Source organism: Polyodon spathula, chromosome 2 (assembly GCF_017654505.1).
Source record: "Polyodon spathula isolate WHYD16114869_AA chromosome 2, ASM1765450v1, whole genome shotgun sequence".
Taxonomy (NCBI): Eukaryota; Metazoa; Chordata; class Actinopteri; order Acipenseriformes; family Polyodontidae; genus Polyodon; species Polyodon spathula.
The window spans coordinates 67058626-67075997 of NC_054535.1; the positions used below are offsets into that span (position 1 = coordinate 67058626).

Sequence of the window (17372 nt, forward strand, 5' to 3'; positions counted from 1 at the left end):
CCTCAGGCTGTGTTACCTAGGTCATGTTTTTAAGCTTTTTTTTTCATGCAAATGATTCTTACCAGAGATTTATTGTATTTGCTTAAACTATTTTCCAGTGTACTTCTTAGACCATCGTTGCTGTCATGGAGTTTCCTGTTAGCTGACCTTTTAAAGAATAAAGGAATGCAAAGTCATTAAGGATTTATTCAAACAACTGAATGCCTGTTGATATTCTCAGCTAGTTTTCTTTGTCTGGAATTTGTTAAACTCAAAATAGGTCCAAAAAACTAAATAAAACAAATAACAATAATATATTCACAAAGCTTTAACTCAAGAGTTATTTCAGGAATGTTTTTAATTTAAAAAAAACTCAATAAACTGCCTTAACAACAGTCTAGAACTGTTTCATGAATATTAAAATATATTTAATTCATTAAAAAAAACTGAGAAAATACTGTTTACATAACTCTCAAGTTAATGCTTTGTAAATAGGGCCAATAATAAAGCAACAAGGTATTATAAAACATCAGGATCAGCTGACACGCCAGAAAGCTGTGAGGTTAACTCTGTGCCCTCTGTGTGCTTTCTTGGTAAGAGTGTGTGTTTGGGATATGCAGTAAAGCAGGATGTAGCAATTAAGAATGAGGATACACTTCAAAACACAGGTACATTTAACTACACTGTGCTTGGACCCCTGTACTGTATACATTGGTACAGAATTCTATAAACTGAACGGTAGCTTCACTGTATGAGGAATGTGCTTGGTATGCAGTTATTTAACCTGGTGATTAAAACAGACATATCTAAATATGCTAAAATGAATGATACAAAAAAAACAAGGGCTTTTTAAGTATAAGCCAGCAGAAAACAGGGATTTATCAACAGAAAGACTGAATGAAACTTACTGAAGTATCTCTATTTGTCGGGTAAGGTTTTCTCTTTCGTCTGTATACTCTTTTATCATTGCTTTATCCCTGAAAAGCAAAAAACAATAACAACCAAAAAGTCAGGTTTTGTTCATTGGAACATAAATACATCAATTTAGATAGAGTACCAGGGGAATGGTGAGCCTTTATTTTAGCTGTTGTTACCAGTTGCCATAGAGATTAAACCCCAATGCGCTGAGCAGTCTTACTTTCAGGATATCCTGTGCCATTGTAAAGACTTGATTTTTAAACCCTTTTCCTTGTGTCTCATCAAAATGATATTTGTGTAGTAGCCGACTGAATCCACGCAATAAATTAAAATGACTGAACCCAGACATAAATACTGTAATTCAGATTACTTGCAAACACAAGTAGTTCAGTGGTTAGAGTAAAATCCTGAAGACTAAGTTAAAGTATAAGTAGCTTAAGATGTCACTGCAATTGCTTTTATACACTTCCCTTATTGTTGTGTGGTGTTTGCCATCTGAGTTGTTCTGGGTTTTTTTTTTTTTGGGGGGGGGGGGGTTTGATAGTTGTCTTAACCAGACTTTTTCTTTGAGCGTGTCTGTAGTAACAGCGTTGCTTATTCTAATCAAATCATGTAACAATGTGACTTTTCAACAGTGCAAGTCCCACTTACATATACATAAACTACAGTGCCTATAGAAAGTCTACATGCCCTTTCAAAATGTTCAACTTATAGCCTGGAATTAAAATGCATTAAAATCTACATATCCTACCCCACAACTTCCAAGTGAAAAAATATTCTAGAAATTTGTAGAAAATTAATTCAAAATAAAAACTGAAATACCTTGGTTGGATAAGTGTCCACCCCCCTTGTAATAGCAATCCTAAATTAGCTCAGGTGTAACCAGTTGCCTTCAAAATCACACACCAAGTTAAGTGGCATCCACCTATGTTAAATTGTAGTGATTCACATGATTTCAGGATAAATTCAGCAGTTCCTGTAGGTTCCCTCTGCTGGGTAGTGCATTTCAAAGCAAAGACTCAACAATGAGCACCAAGATGTTTTCAAAAGAACTCCAGGACCAAGTTGTTGAAAGGCACAGATCAGGGGATGGGTATAAAAAATATCAAAGGCCTTGAATATCCCTTGGCGCACGGTCAAGATGATTATTAAGAAGTGGAAGGTAGATGGCACCACCAAGACCCTGCCTAGATCAGACCGTCCCTCCAAACTGGATGACTGAGCAAGGTGGACTGATCAGAGAGGCTACCAAGAAGCCAATGGCAACTTTGCAAGATCTACAGGCTTTTATGGTCAAGACTGGTCAAAGTGTGCATGTGACAACAATATCCCAAACACTCCACAAATCTGGCCTGTATGGTAGAGTGGCAAGACGGAAGCCATTACTCAAGAAAACCCACCTTGAATCCCATTTCAAGTATGCAAAAAAACACTCAGGAGATTATGTAGCCATGTGGCAAAAAGTTTTGTGGTCTCACAAAACTAAAATGGAACCTTTTGGCATAAAGCTTTGGCAAAGCGTTATGTTTGGCGCAAACCCAATACAGCGCATCACCCAAAGAACACCCTCCCTACTGTGAAGCATGGTGGTGGCAGCATCAGGTTATGGGGATGTTTATCATCAGCAGGGACTGGGGCACTTGTCAGTACAGAAGGCAAAATGAATGGAGCAAAGTACAGAGAAGTCCTTGAGGAAAACCTGCTGCTTTCTGCAAGAAAGCTGAAACAGGGACGGAAGTTCACCTTTCAGCATGACGACCCATGGAGCTTACGCCTGTTTAATGAGGTAGCAGTGCCAATGTTCAAGGCTACTGCAATGCCATTGCTACACAGGCGGGCAAAAGCTTGTATGTTGTAATCAAGGAGGACAGCGCCCGCTCCATGGAGAGAACTACTACACAAAACCCTTCTGCTCCAAGAAGGTGCTTGTGAAGGCATAGCCCAGCCGAGGCCGTTTGAAGAGGCTGGAGGCGCTGTGAGGATGCCAGGACTCCGGGAGGCTAGAAGTAGGTCAGTTTATTGGATTTAATCCCAAACCAAGTGCAGTGAGGGTTAGTAGTGTAGTGGGTTCCTGGAGCGGGACATTCCTTTTAGTGGGACTAGCGCTCACCATTTGTGGGCAAACTTTAATTGTTAGCTTTTTTTTTTTTCTTTATTAAATCCGGCACTAGAATTACCATTGTTGGTACCCTAGCTTCGGGCCTGTGTTGTAATTAAATCTGCGTGATGGTGTGGCAACACCCATTGTTCTGTGTCTGATTCACTATTATAACATCGCCATGTTACAAGGTGTCACAAGGTTTGAATTAGATGAGGAAGGATGTTAATCCCAGCCTTTAGGATTCTCAAGACAAGCTCAACATCCAGTGAAGGCAGATTTTGCTAAACATTATAATACCCCAATATTGGAGCAATAGAACCAAGAAACACAAATTGCTGCAAACAACAAAAAATATATTTTTAAAAAAATGCAATTAAAATGATATTTGAAGCTACTACCTCTTTAATGTTAAAGTGGTGTTAAATTTTGTGCATCTTAAAATTGACTTTATAATAAATATATTCAATACCACACGCGCCCAATATAAAACAAAATTACTGATGCCATTTTGTTTTACTACTGTATGTATAGCATTGTGGCGGAGTGTCCCGTATTTAGCATGAGGATTGCACAGAACTTCACGTGCAGGTAAATGTAATATGTGAGCACGGGAAATTGCACATAATTAATTCACGTGCAGTTGTACCGAGACTCCAATTGAATGATTGATTAGCAATAGAGTCTCGGTACAGCTGCATAAAAGCCACATGTTTTCACTCACTCAGGGTTTGTGTGTTCGGTGAGTGGAGAACGGGTGTGGAGAGGAGGTAAAAACAAAGTATACAAGCAATTGCTACAATGTGCTGGAAACACCAGCATGGTACTTGTTTAGTGTTCGTCCACTGTTTGTCTGTCTGTCCGTTTGTTTGGCCAACGTGCCCTTTATTTTCAGTGTTGTGTGTTTTGTTTAAATCATAGTAATGTTACAAAAAGTGATGTGAGAATGAATACAAGACAAAAGTAAATACTTTGCAAATATGCCCCTGTATTCAATGTTTTTCGTGTTGTTGTTTTTTTTAGTTTTTTAATAGCACTGTTATAGATAAAGTGGCTGGCAGAGCCTTGTATAAACTTGATTTTAAGGGGTATATTTTCTGAGAAGTTTCAAAACAGATCTGGACAGCATTTTCATATGCTCCGTGTCTATGTTACGGATACTTTTTTTGTCCAAGTTTCATGAAAATTAGTTTGACAAATTAGTTTTTTTGCACTAAAATAACTCAAGACGGCTGCTTGTTTAAACCCCATGTCAGTATTCTGATCACAGCACAAATGCGAGTGCAAGCGCTAATAGTGCTTGCGCCACAGAATCGGGGGCATAAATGAAGCGAAGATGTAAAAAAACCACTGCGCTGAAATGGTATTCTGAAGACGTGTCTTGCACCATTATAGCGCGTCTGCCCCATCGCCACAGGTTGACATCAATTTCGGGGCATGGTATCAATAACACATTTGCCAAAGCAATTCTGATGACAAAGCAATGGGGTCACAAATAGACGACTGAGCACTGTGTTATGACCTGCTAAAACCAGGTTTATTTAGTGGCGCAATCAGGAACTTTAACAACTGAACACAATATAAAAAGCAAAGTAGTCCTAAGTAGCAAATGGAACTGACACAGAAAGAGGAAAACCAAAACAAAAAAAGTCCTTAGAAATACCATTAAAAAAAATACTCCAAAGCGGTTAACTTTTCTTGTTTACTGCAGGGGTGTAGTGCTATATTTCGAACTGAGGGGTTGCTACAACCTACCACTGCCATCCCATTTTCCCATGCAATACACTCAACAGAACCACAGTTTATCGCTTTACAGTAGTTACATAACAATAACTCGCGTGTCGCAATGGTGAATGTATAATGGGTTCCATCTCTAACTAGCTATACTGAGAAATGTACAGTAATATCACAGTGTTTGAGTAGGGGACTATGAAGCGAAATAACTTCACTTAGAAAATTATACACAACCTTCATACAACTTGTTAACTTAAACTAACTAAAAAATAAGGATCACATCTTGAAATGTATTATTATTATTATTATTATTATTATTATTATTATTATTATTATTATTATTATTATTATTATGCACAACACCACCCCCCTCGTATATTGAATGGTTTGGTCCAGAATCAGCTCGTCTCACTGTCCTATTGCAGTCTCCTAAGAACAAATGAGACCGAGGTTTTGAAACAGAAAGCCATCCGTTCGCAAAAAAAAAAAAAAAAAGGCCACAGGTACCCTTTATTTGTTTGTTGTGAAACAAACAACATATGAATCCAAATTAACATGTATTTATCTTTTATCTTTTGTAGTCATCTTTGTATTACTTTAGTATAAATACATGTTAATTTGGATTCATATGTTGTTTTTTTCTGACTTTATGTGAACGAAAAGACATACATTTGCCCATTTTCCCATTGGAAATAGTGATATTTTGAAATATCACTGTCCTGGTCACAAAAGCAAAGTTTGTGGGGAATAATAACCATTTTCTATACTTTTGAGGCATAAGCAATTAGGAAATAACACTTACTACCCAGGAACAAAAATTGTGTTACATAGTGTTATTCACACCTGTTGTTCCTGACCAGAAGCACGCTATATTCAAACTTTTTCATTATTTATCTCTCAAGAGTTTCTTACGGCTATTGTATTCTTTGCTATTTTTTTCTGAATATAAATGCTGCACCGCCATTGAGGTATCAGTCACCTGCTTTGCGTATATCAGTTTGGACATTGAGGAAATCCTATTGGTTAAGAGAAACAAAGAGCTACCTAGCAATAGCCAATCGAGTGTGTTTTAAGACATGCAGTGCCCACCCACTAACAAACTTAACACTAATGAGAAGACGGTACTTGCAAAAATGTTATTATTATTATTATTATTATTATTATTATTATTATTATTATTATTATTATTATTATTAATTTGGATTGCATGTTAAGTTACAGCAACAAACATAAATAAAAAGAAGAAAAAGTATGGAGGCACAACACCATTGCAAAGTTAAGCGGTAGTTTTTATAAAAAAAAACAAAAACAAATGGGAATGAATTGTATATTTTTGTAGTACATAGAAACATAAATTACTACAACACAAGTGACCTCACTATCTTAAAACTTGGAAAGATGGCAAAATCTTTACAACACCATTTAAAATAAAAAATAATACAAATGCAGAAAAGTTATCTTATAGTAGTAAGTGGAGTTTTTGATAACTGCATTGGTGTGTGCTTCCTGCATTTCTCTTTGATCGTAGATAATACTGTGTGGAAGTGGGATATGTTATTTCTTTGGTTTGGTAATTAATAGGAAGGCACTGAAAGGATGGAAAGTGTGGTCGGACGATGTTAAAACTTTAGTTTATTTAAAATCTTAAACATTTATAGTGCCTTGTTCTTGCTGATATTTTTGAGTTTATGTGTTGCATTTATTGACAACCACGTTTGCTGGTGATCATTGTTTAGTAGGGCAGTTTATAGTAACCCTTTGCAATCCATTTATTCTGTTCCTGTCAGGCTGGTCAGACCATACAAAGACAGCAGTACCAAAATTTTGAACAAAAAACGTTTTTTGTTTTTTTATATACTATATAAAGGGAAGCATGCATATATATATATATATATATATATATATATATATATATATATATATATATATATATATATACTATATATCAGGAACGTAACGTTGAAAAAAAGTAACAGAATTTCACAAAGTTTTAGTTTTTGCTTTATTACATTATCTTTAGAATAATCAGACAGGTACAAAACTTTTTACAAATCAATTACACACTACTACAAACAAAAAAACAACAAAAAAAATGAACTAAAAACTATTTTTCATCAATGTCATAACTATTTACACCAGGCGAGGTTTGCAATCAAAAAAAAGAATTTACACTGACAGGAATTTTTTTAATGTGTCCATGGTATGTTATCTTTCAAAACAGTCACCTGGGTGTAACCCTGGCTGCCTTGAGCAGGTTTTGTAGACCCATAAAGTCTCTCTCCTCCCCACTTTTGTCTTTGTCACTGCACACTGCAGTCTTTGGTGCTTTTTTATCTACTTTTGGAAATGAAATTTGGCTTTCCATTCAGCCTTTTTTCTTTGTCTGTTGATGATGGACAACCACGTTTTCTTGAGCTAGGGTTGCACACATCTCCCACCAGTTGTATCAATAAGGCTTTACTGAAGGTTTTATGGTGAACAGGTAGCTGTCCTGATTCCACCTTCATCAAATTGAGCAGGATAGCACTGTTCACAATTACTACTTCGAGCAGCCAAAAGAATATCTTCCTCCACCACTTCAGAGACTTTCTTGTGAAAGCATAGCTGGCACAGTAGTGATCCGCCCGGTCCACTGCACCCATCTTGCTGGTGTAATCGCAGATAGCTGAAGGCTTGTCCAGCTCTTCAATTGCTCCTCTCTTGATGGTGCACTGTACCTTCTCACAGTCACTGCCATGGGAGGTGCTCATCATGAGCACTAGTCTTTTGTCCTTCCATCCTAGCACCATGACCTTGTTGTCCTTGCTGAGTGAGACTGTCTTGTATTTTATTTTAGTCTGAGCCATTGTTTCACTGGTACTGGCAATCCTCTTCTGTTAGCCACTACTGTTCCAGTGGTAGATTTTTTATTTGTACCAGTTCCATGGCCAGGTCATAACCTGTGTAAAATCTGTCTGTAACCAAATGAAAGCCATGTTTATTTGTTGTCTGCAGTAATGTTTCACACAGGTGAAGAACAATTCTTGATGAAAATGGCATGTCAGGTCTCAACAGGGAGTCTGTTGCTGGGCTACCAAAGTAAGGATCAATAGCAGAGACATAACCAGTTTCACAGTCAGCTAAAACAAACACATGCATCCCCCACTTGGTAGGCTTCTGAGGATTGTAGCTCCTGAAGATAATCCTTCCTTTGAAGCCAACGGTGCTCTCATCAATGCAAATGCCTCTTCCTGGGAATAAATAGCTCATGGCATTTTGTGTCTATGTAGCTGACCACATTCCTGACCTTTTGTCCTCTGCTAACAAAAGCAGCTTGAGGCACCTGGGTGGGGGGAGGGCAAAGGTGTAGCATCCAAAAGATCTGCAAGAAACGTGATCTCTTGAATACATCTTGGAAAAACTGCATTCTGTCAGCCCATTCCTGAGAAATATTCTTTTATGTTTGTTTTTACATTCAGTCCCATATTAAGCAGAACACCTAAAAATGCTTTCATCTCTGCTAACGTAACAGGTTTCCAGGAGTTCCAAATAGAATTATGACGCAGCGGTCCTGTTAGTTTTACACTCGCATGTCTATTGGTTTAATTTACAATTTCAGTAAACAAAGCATCTGTGAAAAAAACCGTTGAAAAAACTCCAGTGCAGTCCTCAAAGTAGTACTCCCTTGAAATCCCTTATTTATCACAGTAAATCTAAATTTTGTGAAAGCATCTGCACTTACCGATGCGCATCTCCATTCGCCCGCCGGCTGCGCGTCTAGTTCGTGGTCACTTTCCTCAGATTCCTCAGAGTCGTCTGTAAATGAAATATTTACTTCCTCATCACTAGATTGATCAAAATCATCATTCAAAATGCTTTCCTCTGTACTTTCTGCTTCATCCATAATCTGTGCAAGTTCTTCAGGCTGCCTTAACTCTCTGCCTGCGCTGTACCATGTTTACTCTGTCCATCTCAGCCTCTGTCTGTTCAATTCGGCTTTGCTCAGCTTGTATATGGTCTATTCAGTTTGCTCCGCCTTTTTCCGATCAGAGGGAATGGGTTGTCTTGGCTTTATTTGGTTTACAATGCAACACATGCTGTGTTAGATCATGGTTTTCAACAGAGTCCGACATAGGACCGCAAAGGGTTAACTATGACGTCACTTATTTAGAATTCAACTAAGCTGCCCATTGACAGAAAAGTAGCGCTCAGAGAACTTTGTAGTCCGCTCAGTACAAAAAAAATTAGAGGGAACATCTGCTCTGAGATTGCCTCGGAGACTAGTTTACAACCATTGCCCAGCTCCATGCTGGGATTAATGGGGTGTACTGCAAATTTTTCGCAGATCCCCTGGACGACATCAGCAGAGCCCCGCCGGTCCATCTTTCGGACGCAGACAGTAGCTCCCATAGTGCAGCCATTCCCACCATTCCCTGATTTTATGTTGGTGGTACGCTCCTTTTGGGATCAACCGGCACCAGCGCCAACTATTTTGAAGCAAGCCGTCCGACTTGCTTCACTGGATCGCGGTTGAGAAACTGGGCGTGGCAGGATTCCTGAACGAAGTCCACTTATAGGGGGAAAAAGTTCAGTGTCCTCTGCTAAGTAGTCCAAATCGATGGACAGATCCCCTCTCTTCAAGAGGTGGTCACTAAGGCGGCACTGTATACCAGAAATGTGGTCTCCACCAGGGAATGTTTGTTATAAAATACATAGGATTTTACTTATACAAACCCCTTATAACAAAAAATCATCTCCCAAAAGAAATGTTTTTGGTGTTGAAGATTACAGAGAGGATCGTACAATCTAGATGGAGGAACTTCTATATGGTCTCCTTTGTTAGGATATAGATATATATATCTATTGCATATATAGATATATATATATATATAGATAGATACTATATAGATAGATATAGATAATATATATTTCCAGTGAAAATTTATCACTTTTTTCTAAAAATAATTTATGCTTTTTTTATGATTAAGTAAGACTGAACATTCTGGACTGTTAAGACTTTTTCCACCCTTAACCAGTCAATTCCGGCGGTGATACGTGAATCAGGTAAGGCCAGCCACTATTCCCTTACCTGACAAATTTGACCACGTCATCCACACTGTTTAAGTGAAGTCTGTTTGTAGTCACACAGCAGTGGTCACCTAACATAGTTTTGAAGAGTCGTTGTCGTGGATTATCTAAAATCTAAAACTTCTCTGCAACAGCCTTTCATTGATTTTAGATTTACCTAAGCTTTCTAGATACTGTCAAATACCTAATTAAAGATCCTTTTACGGATTAATTTGTAATAAACAGAGAAAAGGTACTAGAGTCTCTTTTCTACGATTTCACTATACCATGCTAAAGTTTTATGGTATAAATTAAATAGGGAGGCTACTATCTCGTTCAGAAGACTTACTAGGTCAGACTATATCTATGTCACATGTTGCATGATGACCTGGCCAGAACAAACCTGCGCAGTCATGCCTTGTCTGAGCAATTGGTAGTGTCTGTCTGTATGTGTTATCCTGGCTACTGGGACCTTCCAGAAGGTAGCAGGTGATACAGTGGGGATCACCCAGTCAGCCGTGTCCCGCCACCTTGACTGGTTCATAACCGCGTTGCTGCGACGTGCTGAGGAACATATTAAATTCCCCAGTACCAGAGCAAACAGGAGGAGATAATGTGGGTTTTTATGATGAGGTTGCTTATGCCGCGTGTGGTGCCGCGTGTGGTAGGTGCAATTGACTGCACCCATATTGTATCTGGAATAGTGGGAAATTTTAATAACTATTCCATGCCATGTAAACACGGTATTCCGAATGAATCCATCCGTATTCTGGATACCAGTATTCCGAAAAAATTATAACGAATACCCATTTAGTTTTATGATACTACCGGAATACTAACCCCAGTCTAAAAATTTTTTTTTTTTTTCTAGACACACAAGTCGTCGTTTTATAATCTATAATATATAAGACGACAGCTTGTGTGCCCAACAAAGCCTTTGCAAAAACAGTGTACAAATATATTAGTACTTGTATGACCCCAAACTGGTTGCCGAAAGCAGTATCTTCATTTTTTTTTTTTTTTTTAAAGTTTTTTAGTAGCTCAACAGTCAATACCATATATATATATATATATATATATATATATATATATATATATATATATATATATATATATATATATATATATATAAAATCCTTTATTTAACTAGGTAGTCACATTGAGATTAAAACCCCTTTTACAAGACCTAGCCAAGCAGGTAGCAGCAAGTCAATCGGATAACAAGAACAAATACACAACAAAATACAATTAAGACACAGGCAAATCACATTTAAAACAAAATACGCAAAAGTAGTCAACTATTTAAAACAATTACAACTCTCAGTCACAAAATCATGCAGTTTACTCTTAAATTGCAATACAGATATCTGGGTCTGCAGCTTTAGTTTAGACTGGAACTCATTCCAGGACCATGGGGCATAATAAGCAAATGATCCTTTACCAGCCTCAGTACGCACATTTGGGATTTGAAAATGCAAAATAGAATGAGATCTGAGACTATGGTTACTATGGGAAGCTATAAGGTATTCATTTAAATAAGAGGGTAATTTACATTGAATAGCCTTATATACCAGACTATACCATTGCTTCAACCTGCGTAAAGCCAAAGAAGTCCAGCCTACCAAATCGCATAATATACAACGATGAGTATTAAATCTTGTATTTGTAATGTACCTCAATGCTGCATGATATAGCGAGACCAGTTTACCTAAAGTTGAATGTGATGCAAACCTATATACTGCATCAACATAGTCAATTTATGGCAAAAACATACAAGCAACAAGCCTCTTTTTTTGTTTCCATAATAACGTAACATGTTCATATCATAGTCACGTTTATAGCGTATTCCCATGCCCAACAGACGAGTGTGGAAACATGCACTCACCTCTGTCTAGTACACTGCCTTCCTTCTGTTCCTTTAATATGGTTCTATTAGCATATGGTAATGCGTCAGTAATTAGAAACATACTTACATTTTCCTAAAGCCAGACCAGTGATACTATAAACCAGTCAAAGACCTGTATTTTCTCTGCAGCAGTCCAATCATAAGTTAGCTGAGGCGGGACAAACAGTTCTGTTAACTGTAATTTCTGGCCGTTTATGCAGCTGTCCAGTCTACTGAATGTCAATGTTGCTAATTGTACAGAGACTTCATTTATTGAGAAATCATAGTAGGCTGCAATTAACATTTTGGGCGTATTTAAAATTAATTATTATTCTTACAAAAAAAAAATGTCATAACGAAAAAAATCCATTCCAGCGACACTCAAAACCTTACAAACTGGGCTTAATCATGATGTTCAAATGGGTGAGTAGAATGAATAACATAACACATTTCTATGTATTATGCATAAAAAAATGCTTGATTGATGTTTACTTTGCAGGTGAATGAACTCGTTACATTTACAAATCAGAGAGTGCGCTACCACAGTTTACTTTGTCACTGCACCACTTTGTCACCACCAAAAAAAGACAGTATCCAAAGCATTTTTTCTTATTTTACTTTAAAAATGTACAGCTATGTCAGATCAGCTGGCCCTTAAAGAAACCTATATAGTATTTCCTCATGATATAATACTGTCCGCATTCAATAAAACAGTGGCGTTATCAGTTCATTAACTCAGCGCCTAGCTATGGAGCCAATTGTGTATTTGAATGGTCCTGTATGTATGTGTGCAGGATATATTGTGTGGTCTCGTCTGCTGTCATATCGGTACATACTGTGGCAACACCAGTGACAGCAGCTTGTTGGGGTAATGCCATTACTAATGGTGACTGTCCATCATTCTGCATTCTCTCTTGGCTGTTGTGTGCAGTTGCTATATTGGTAGTGAATGCGCAGACGGTTTTGCGAGGCACAAACAAAGATTTGCAAATTGCTCAAAAAACTGCTATATTCCAATGCCTCGTAACCACTTTGTGCCGTTTTGGAATATCTCTTTTTTGTGCCAAAGCACTATTTTTTTGAGAGGCACAAATTTAGCAAGGGGATTGCGCGAAGATCGAAGATCGAAGATCGAAGATCGGGCCCATGATGTGTTAATATTCCAACTATTTTAATTGGCTTTTCCAATTCACATATAATTATATGACAACATAAAAACAACCACGATTGTTCTGATTTTAGACCTCATCTCACCTGCCCAGTGGTGACTACATGTTTTCTGAAGTGAACCCACCTACTGTACCAGTTAAGCAGTGTATGCAGGAAAGCCTTGTCAGAACACCTGACAATTTCCCATCTTTTTCAGAATTGTTAGCTCTTACTGTCAAGTAAAACTTAGTTTTTTGTGTGTTTAATACTCTTTAATACTCAGTAAAATACAAAAATAATTCACAGGCTCCTGAAGCAAGGTGTTAGTTACTGTTTATCCCTGTCCAGAGGACACACAGTCATTTTCATAAAAAGGTAGGTCACAATATCCTATACCCACTGCTTGTAGAATAGCAAAAACAATTTCAAAACAAATGCTCATGCCAAAATAAACAACAGGTTTCCTGAGATATAGCTCTAAAAAGTTTAATCAAATACAATGCACTGGTACCAAATCTAACTCCTCTGTTAGCAATATGTTACAGTAACACAATTGATGTATTTATTACTGAAGCGTCTCTTACTGTTCCAGGTTCATACTCTGATCTGTGTATTCACATTTCAAAGAATCCAGCTCACTCTGAAGGAATGCAATGTTTGTTTGAGACTCAAGGAGTTCTCTTTTCAGTTGCTGGTTTTCCTGAAAAAAGAGACATAGCTTTTAGTATCTCAAGAACAATTTCATGGCATTAATTCCTATGTCCATACAACTAATAGCACAAAAGAAAAGTCTTACCAGCGTTAACTCATTGATTTTCCTTTTTAATCCAACAACTTCATCCTTCAGATTGATATGTTTGTATTGTTCTTCTATCTATAAGTGAAAAACAAAATTTGTCATGTTATATAGCTGTTTTTTTTTTTTACTAGATGTGCCACTCAATGAAGAATGAACTCAGAATGAAATGCTGTTGAGCCACTACACACAAAGCATTACAAATTAATGTAGTGTTTCAATATGTATGATGTCAGGTTATTATCATAACCCTGGTTCCCTGCAATAGAAATGTAACCATTGCCATAAGGGTATTTACCTCCTAAAGTCATGGCCCATCCCCAAGGGCATAAAAGTACTGTGCTCACAGACCTCCATGCCACTTTTCTTTCAAGCTTGCTGCAACCATGGACGCATCGACCTTGAAGGTTAATGGTTACATTTCTATTTCAGGGAACCAGGATTATGATAATAACTTAAGTTCCCTTTCAAGTACGAAATGTAACCATTACCAAATGGGTGAGAGTACCAAAGCCACTGCAAAGGCAAGATTACAGAACGACTGGAATGCTAAAAAGTCAAGAGGTTGCCGTGTGTGTTACCATACGGAACCCCAGTAACAAGTACCTTGGGTTAAAAATATTAGGCAGAAACTCACCTCTGTGTTGTAAGGGTCGACTGGGAAGCTGCCCTTAACACTCTAGTAATGGTCAGCAAGCTTTTGTGGAGGGGGCAATTTGGCCAGCTCATAGGCAGTCCTGACTGTCTGCTATCCATTTGGACAGCCGCTGCATAGATAAGGCTTGACCATGGGATTTAGCCTCATAGCAGACAAAACATTGTTCGGATGGCCACCAACTTTTCGTCTTGTAAACGAAGGGCCTGCACTGGGCAGAGCATATGGAGCTGTCACTCCCTGTCTGACTGGCTGGAAAGGAGGTGCATGGAAAGCCTTCAATTCCACAGACTGGTTGGCATGAAATGCCAAGATCATCTTCGAAAAAAAGGCAGGATTGGTATGGAGCATAACCTTTGTCCTGGCCTCTGTAAAAATTAAGCAGTCTTTTGCAATGGAGAATGCCTGCATCCCACTAATCTGGTTTGCAGAGGTAATAGCAAACAAGAAAGCCACTTTGACTGGTAAATAGTTCAGCTCAGCTGAATGCAAGGGCTAAAATGGATGCTTCTTGAGTGCATTAAGCAGCACATTTAACCTCCAGCGAGAAAAAATATCGTTTATAAGTGGCGAAAGCCGCCAAGCCTCTTTCAAAAATGGCCCTGCCAGGAAGTGAGCTCCTTGGGAGCCTGAGTCAATTTTGACATGGCAAGCCGAAATGACTGCCAGAGACCTTTAACGGGAGGGGGGCCTGCCTCTCAAAATATCAAAAAGGTCCTGCAAGAACTGCAGTATAACTGCCATGGGACAGGTAATGAGGTCAAACCCATGAGGCAGGCACCACGTCTGAAACACGCCCGACTTGTACCCGTATTGGGAGCGCATGGATCCTGCTCTGGCATTTTGTTAATAACCCTATTAAATAGACCCAGATGGCTCAAATGCAACTATTTAGGGGCCAGACCCAGAGCTGTAGGCTCAATGGGTCAGGATCCCATAAAGTCTACTAGGAGCACCACGGCCCAGTCCTGCCCGATTTTCTCCAGAAACAGCAGGAACAGAGCGAGTGGTGGGAAGGCATATAACAGTTGCCTCAGCTACTGGTGTGCAAAGCATCTATTGCCACCGGGTTCCCGCCTCCTATTATGGAGAACTAGAAAGGGAAGTGGGTTGACTCCATGAAGGCAAAGAGATCGATCTTTGTTCTCCAGGTGAGGCGCTGGGAACTCTCTTGAGAGGAGGTCTGCCGTCCAGTTTGTCACCCCAGGCAGATGCACTGCACGCAGTGAGAGGAAGTTCTCATGTGCCCACAGTAAAATTTTGCGGGCCACATGATGGAGGCTGGGGGACCGGAGGCTGCCCTGCTGGTTGATGTAAGCCACCACTGCTGTATTGTCTATATGGAAAAGCATACTGTATGTCTCACTCGAAAAATTCTGCAAGGTCAGGTAAACTGCCTGCAGTTCCAAAATAATGTGGAGACCCTGCCAAGGGGGGGTTCTACATACCTAGTGCCCCCCTGCCATTCCACACAGCACCCCAGCCCAGGCTGGACGTTTCTTCTGGTGGCACTGCCCAGTGCTGCACCGAGGCATAGATGGGCAGGCTGTTTCCACCAAGATAATGCCTTTAGACAGTGACAAGACACTGTCAATAGGTGGTCACGGTTCAACGCAGGCTGAAAAAACCTGCTGTTGAACCAGGCCTGCAGAGGGTGCATGCACAGGAGACCCAACGTAAGGGTCTGAGAAACTGCTGCCATCAAGCCCAGAAGTCTCTGGATCATCACTACCATGAGTGCTTTGTTGAGCTAAAAGAGCTCTAAACAGACGGGCTGAGAAGGCGTGAGCTGGCTCTTCGCATGATTCACCATAAGGCCCAACTGTTGAAGGTGGCTGGCGACCTTCCACGTGGGCAGCTGCCTATGTTGGGCCAGTCGTCCAAATAATTAAGTACTCTGATGCCTTTTAATCTCAAAGGAGCCAGGATAGCTTCCATGCACTTCGAGAAGGCGCAGGAAGCTAGGGAGAGGCCAAATAGCAAGACACGAAACTCGTACGCTGATCTCTGAAAGCAAACCGCAGGTACTTCCTGTGTGTTGGTTTTATGGGGATGTGGAAAAAGGCGTGAGGACGCAGCCACCTTTCTAACAGAGGTTGATGGAGAAGAGCGCTGTGCAGGAGTGAGAGACACCAAGCACTCTGTACAGCTGCGGGATAAATGCTTCTCCAGCGTGCACTTAGAGAAATGTGCACAAAACTCGCAGAAACTGCAGTGCGTCAGTGCCTCCTTGGCGTGCTCTGGCCCCAGGCAGGAAAAGCATCTGTCGTGCTTGTACTCAACAGGCAGACTGGCCTTGCATGTCTTGCAGGGATAAAACCGAGGCATGATGCAAGAAGCAAGCAATGCAGTGAACAGTATACAGATGTACCAGTGCTGCCTCAATTTGCTTATAGACAGCAACCAGGCGGATCAAGACCCAAACAAGACTGGTTTGGTACCGCTTCAGTGACTTCAACACCAGGTCGGTATGGTATGATACCAGGTCGGAACCGGGACGGTACTGGGTCGGTTCAGTACAGGTTCGGTGAATTTAGCACCAAGTCGTTGCGGTAGAGCATCTGGTCGGAACCAGGGTGGTACCAGGTTGGTTCGGTACTGGTTCTGTGACTTTAGCACCGGGTCGGTGCAGTACCACTGGAACCAGGTTGGTTCGGTACCAATTCGGTGACTTTAGCACTGGGTAGGTACGGTACTGGTACGGTACGTGTATGGTACCGGGTCACAACCGAGTCTGTTTCAGGATGGTACTGGGTCGGTTCTGTATTGGTTCTGTATCGGTTCAGTGACTTTAGCACCATGTCGGTACAGTACTGGAACAGTACAGGCACAGTAGAGGTGAGGTAACCTTGGCCTGAGTTCAGTATCAGTACCAGTTCGGGAACGGAGCGAGTCGATGAGCTTGGTACCGTAAATGTACTAACAGCCTTCGAAATGGTGATGCTAAAAGCAGTCACCAAAATGGCATCAAGGTACTGTGGATGAGGTTACAAGCAATTAACACCCGAAGCACATATCTTGGTCCTGCTCTCACTGTTCGTGTGCAATGCACCACGTTACAGACAGGCCTGCATGTAGTCTCTGTAAAAGAAACAGAAAACACAAGAGAAAC

General features: G+C 39.9%; 1 protein-coding gene across 1 annotated transcript in view; it reads right to left on the reverse strand.

Annotated features, from left to right (window-relative positions):
• LOC121299252 (ras and EF-hand domain-containing protein-like) overlaps positions 1 to 17372 on the reverse strand; it is a 67222-nt gene that overhangs the window by 27038 nt on the left and 22812 nt on the right. The window contains exons 5-8 of the mRNA XM_041226920.1: positions 13606 to 13683; positions 13394 to 13509; positions 888 to 956; positions 63 to 147 (exon numbers count right to left, since the gene is read on the reverse strand). Of these exons, the coding sequence (XP_041082854.1) occupies positions 63 to 147; positions 888 to 956; positions 13394 to 13509; positions 13606 to 13683 (348 nt within the window). The remainder of the gene's footprint in view (positions 1 to 62; positions 148 to 887; positions 957 to 13393; positions 13510 to 13605; positions 13684 to 17372) is intronic.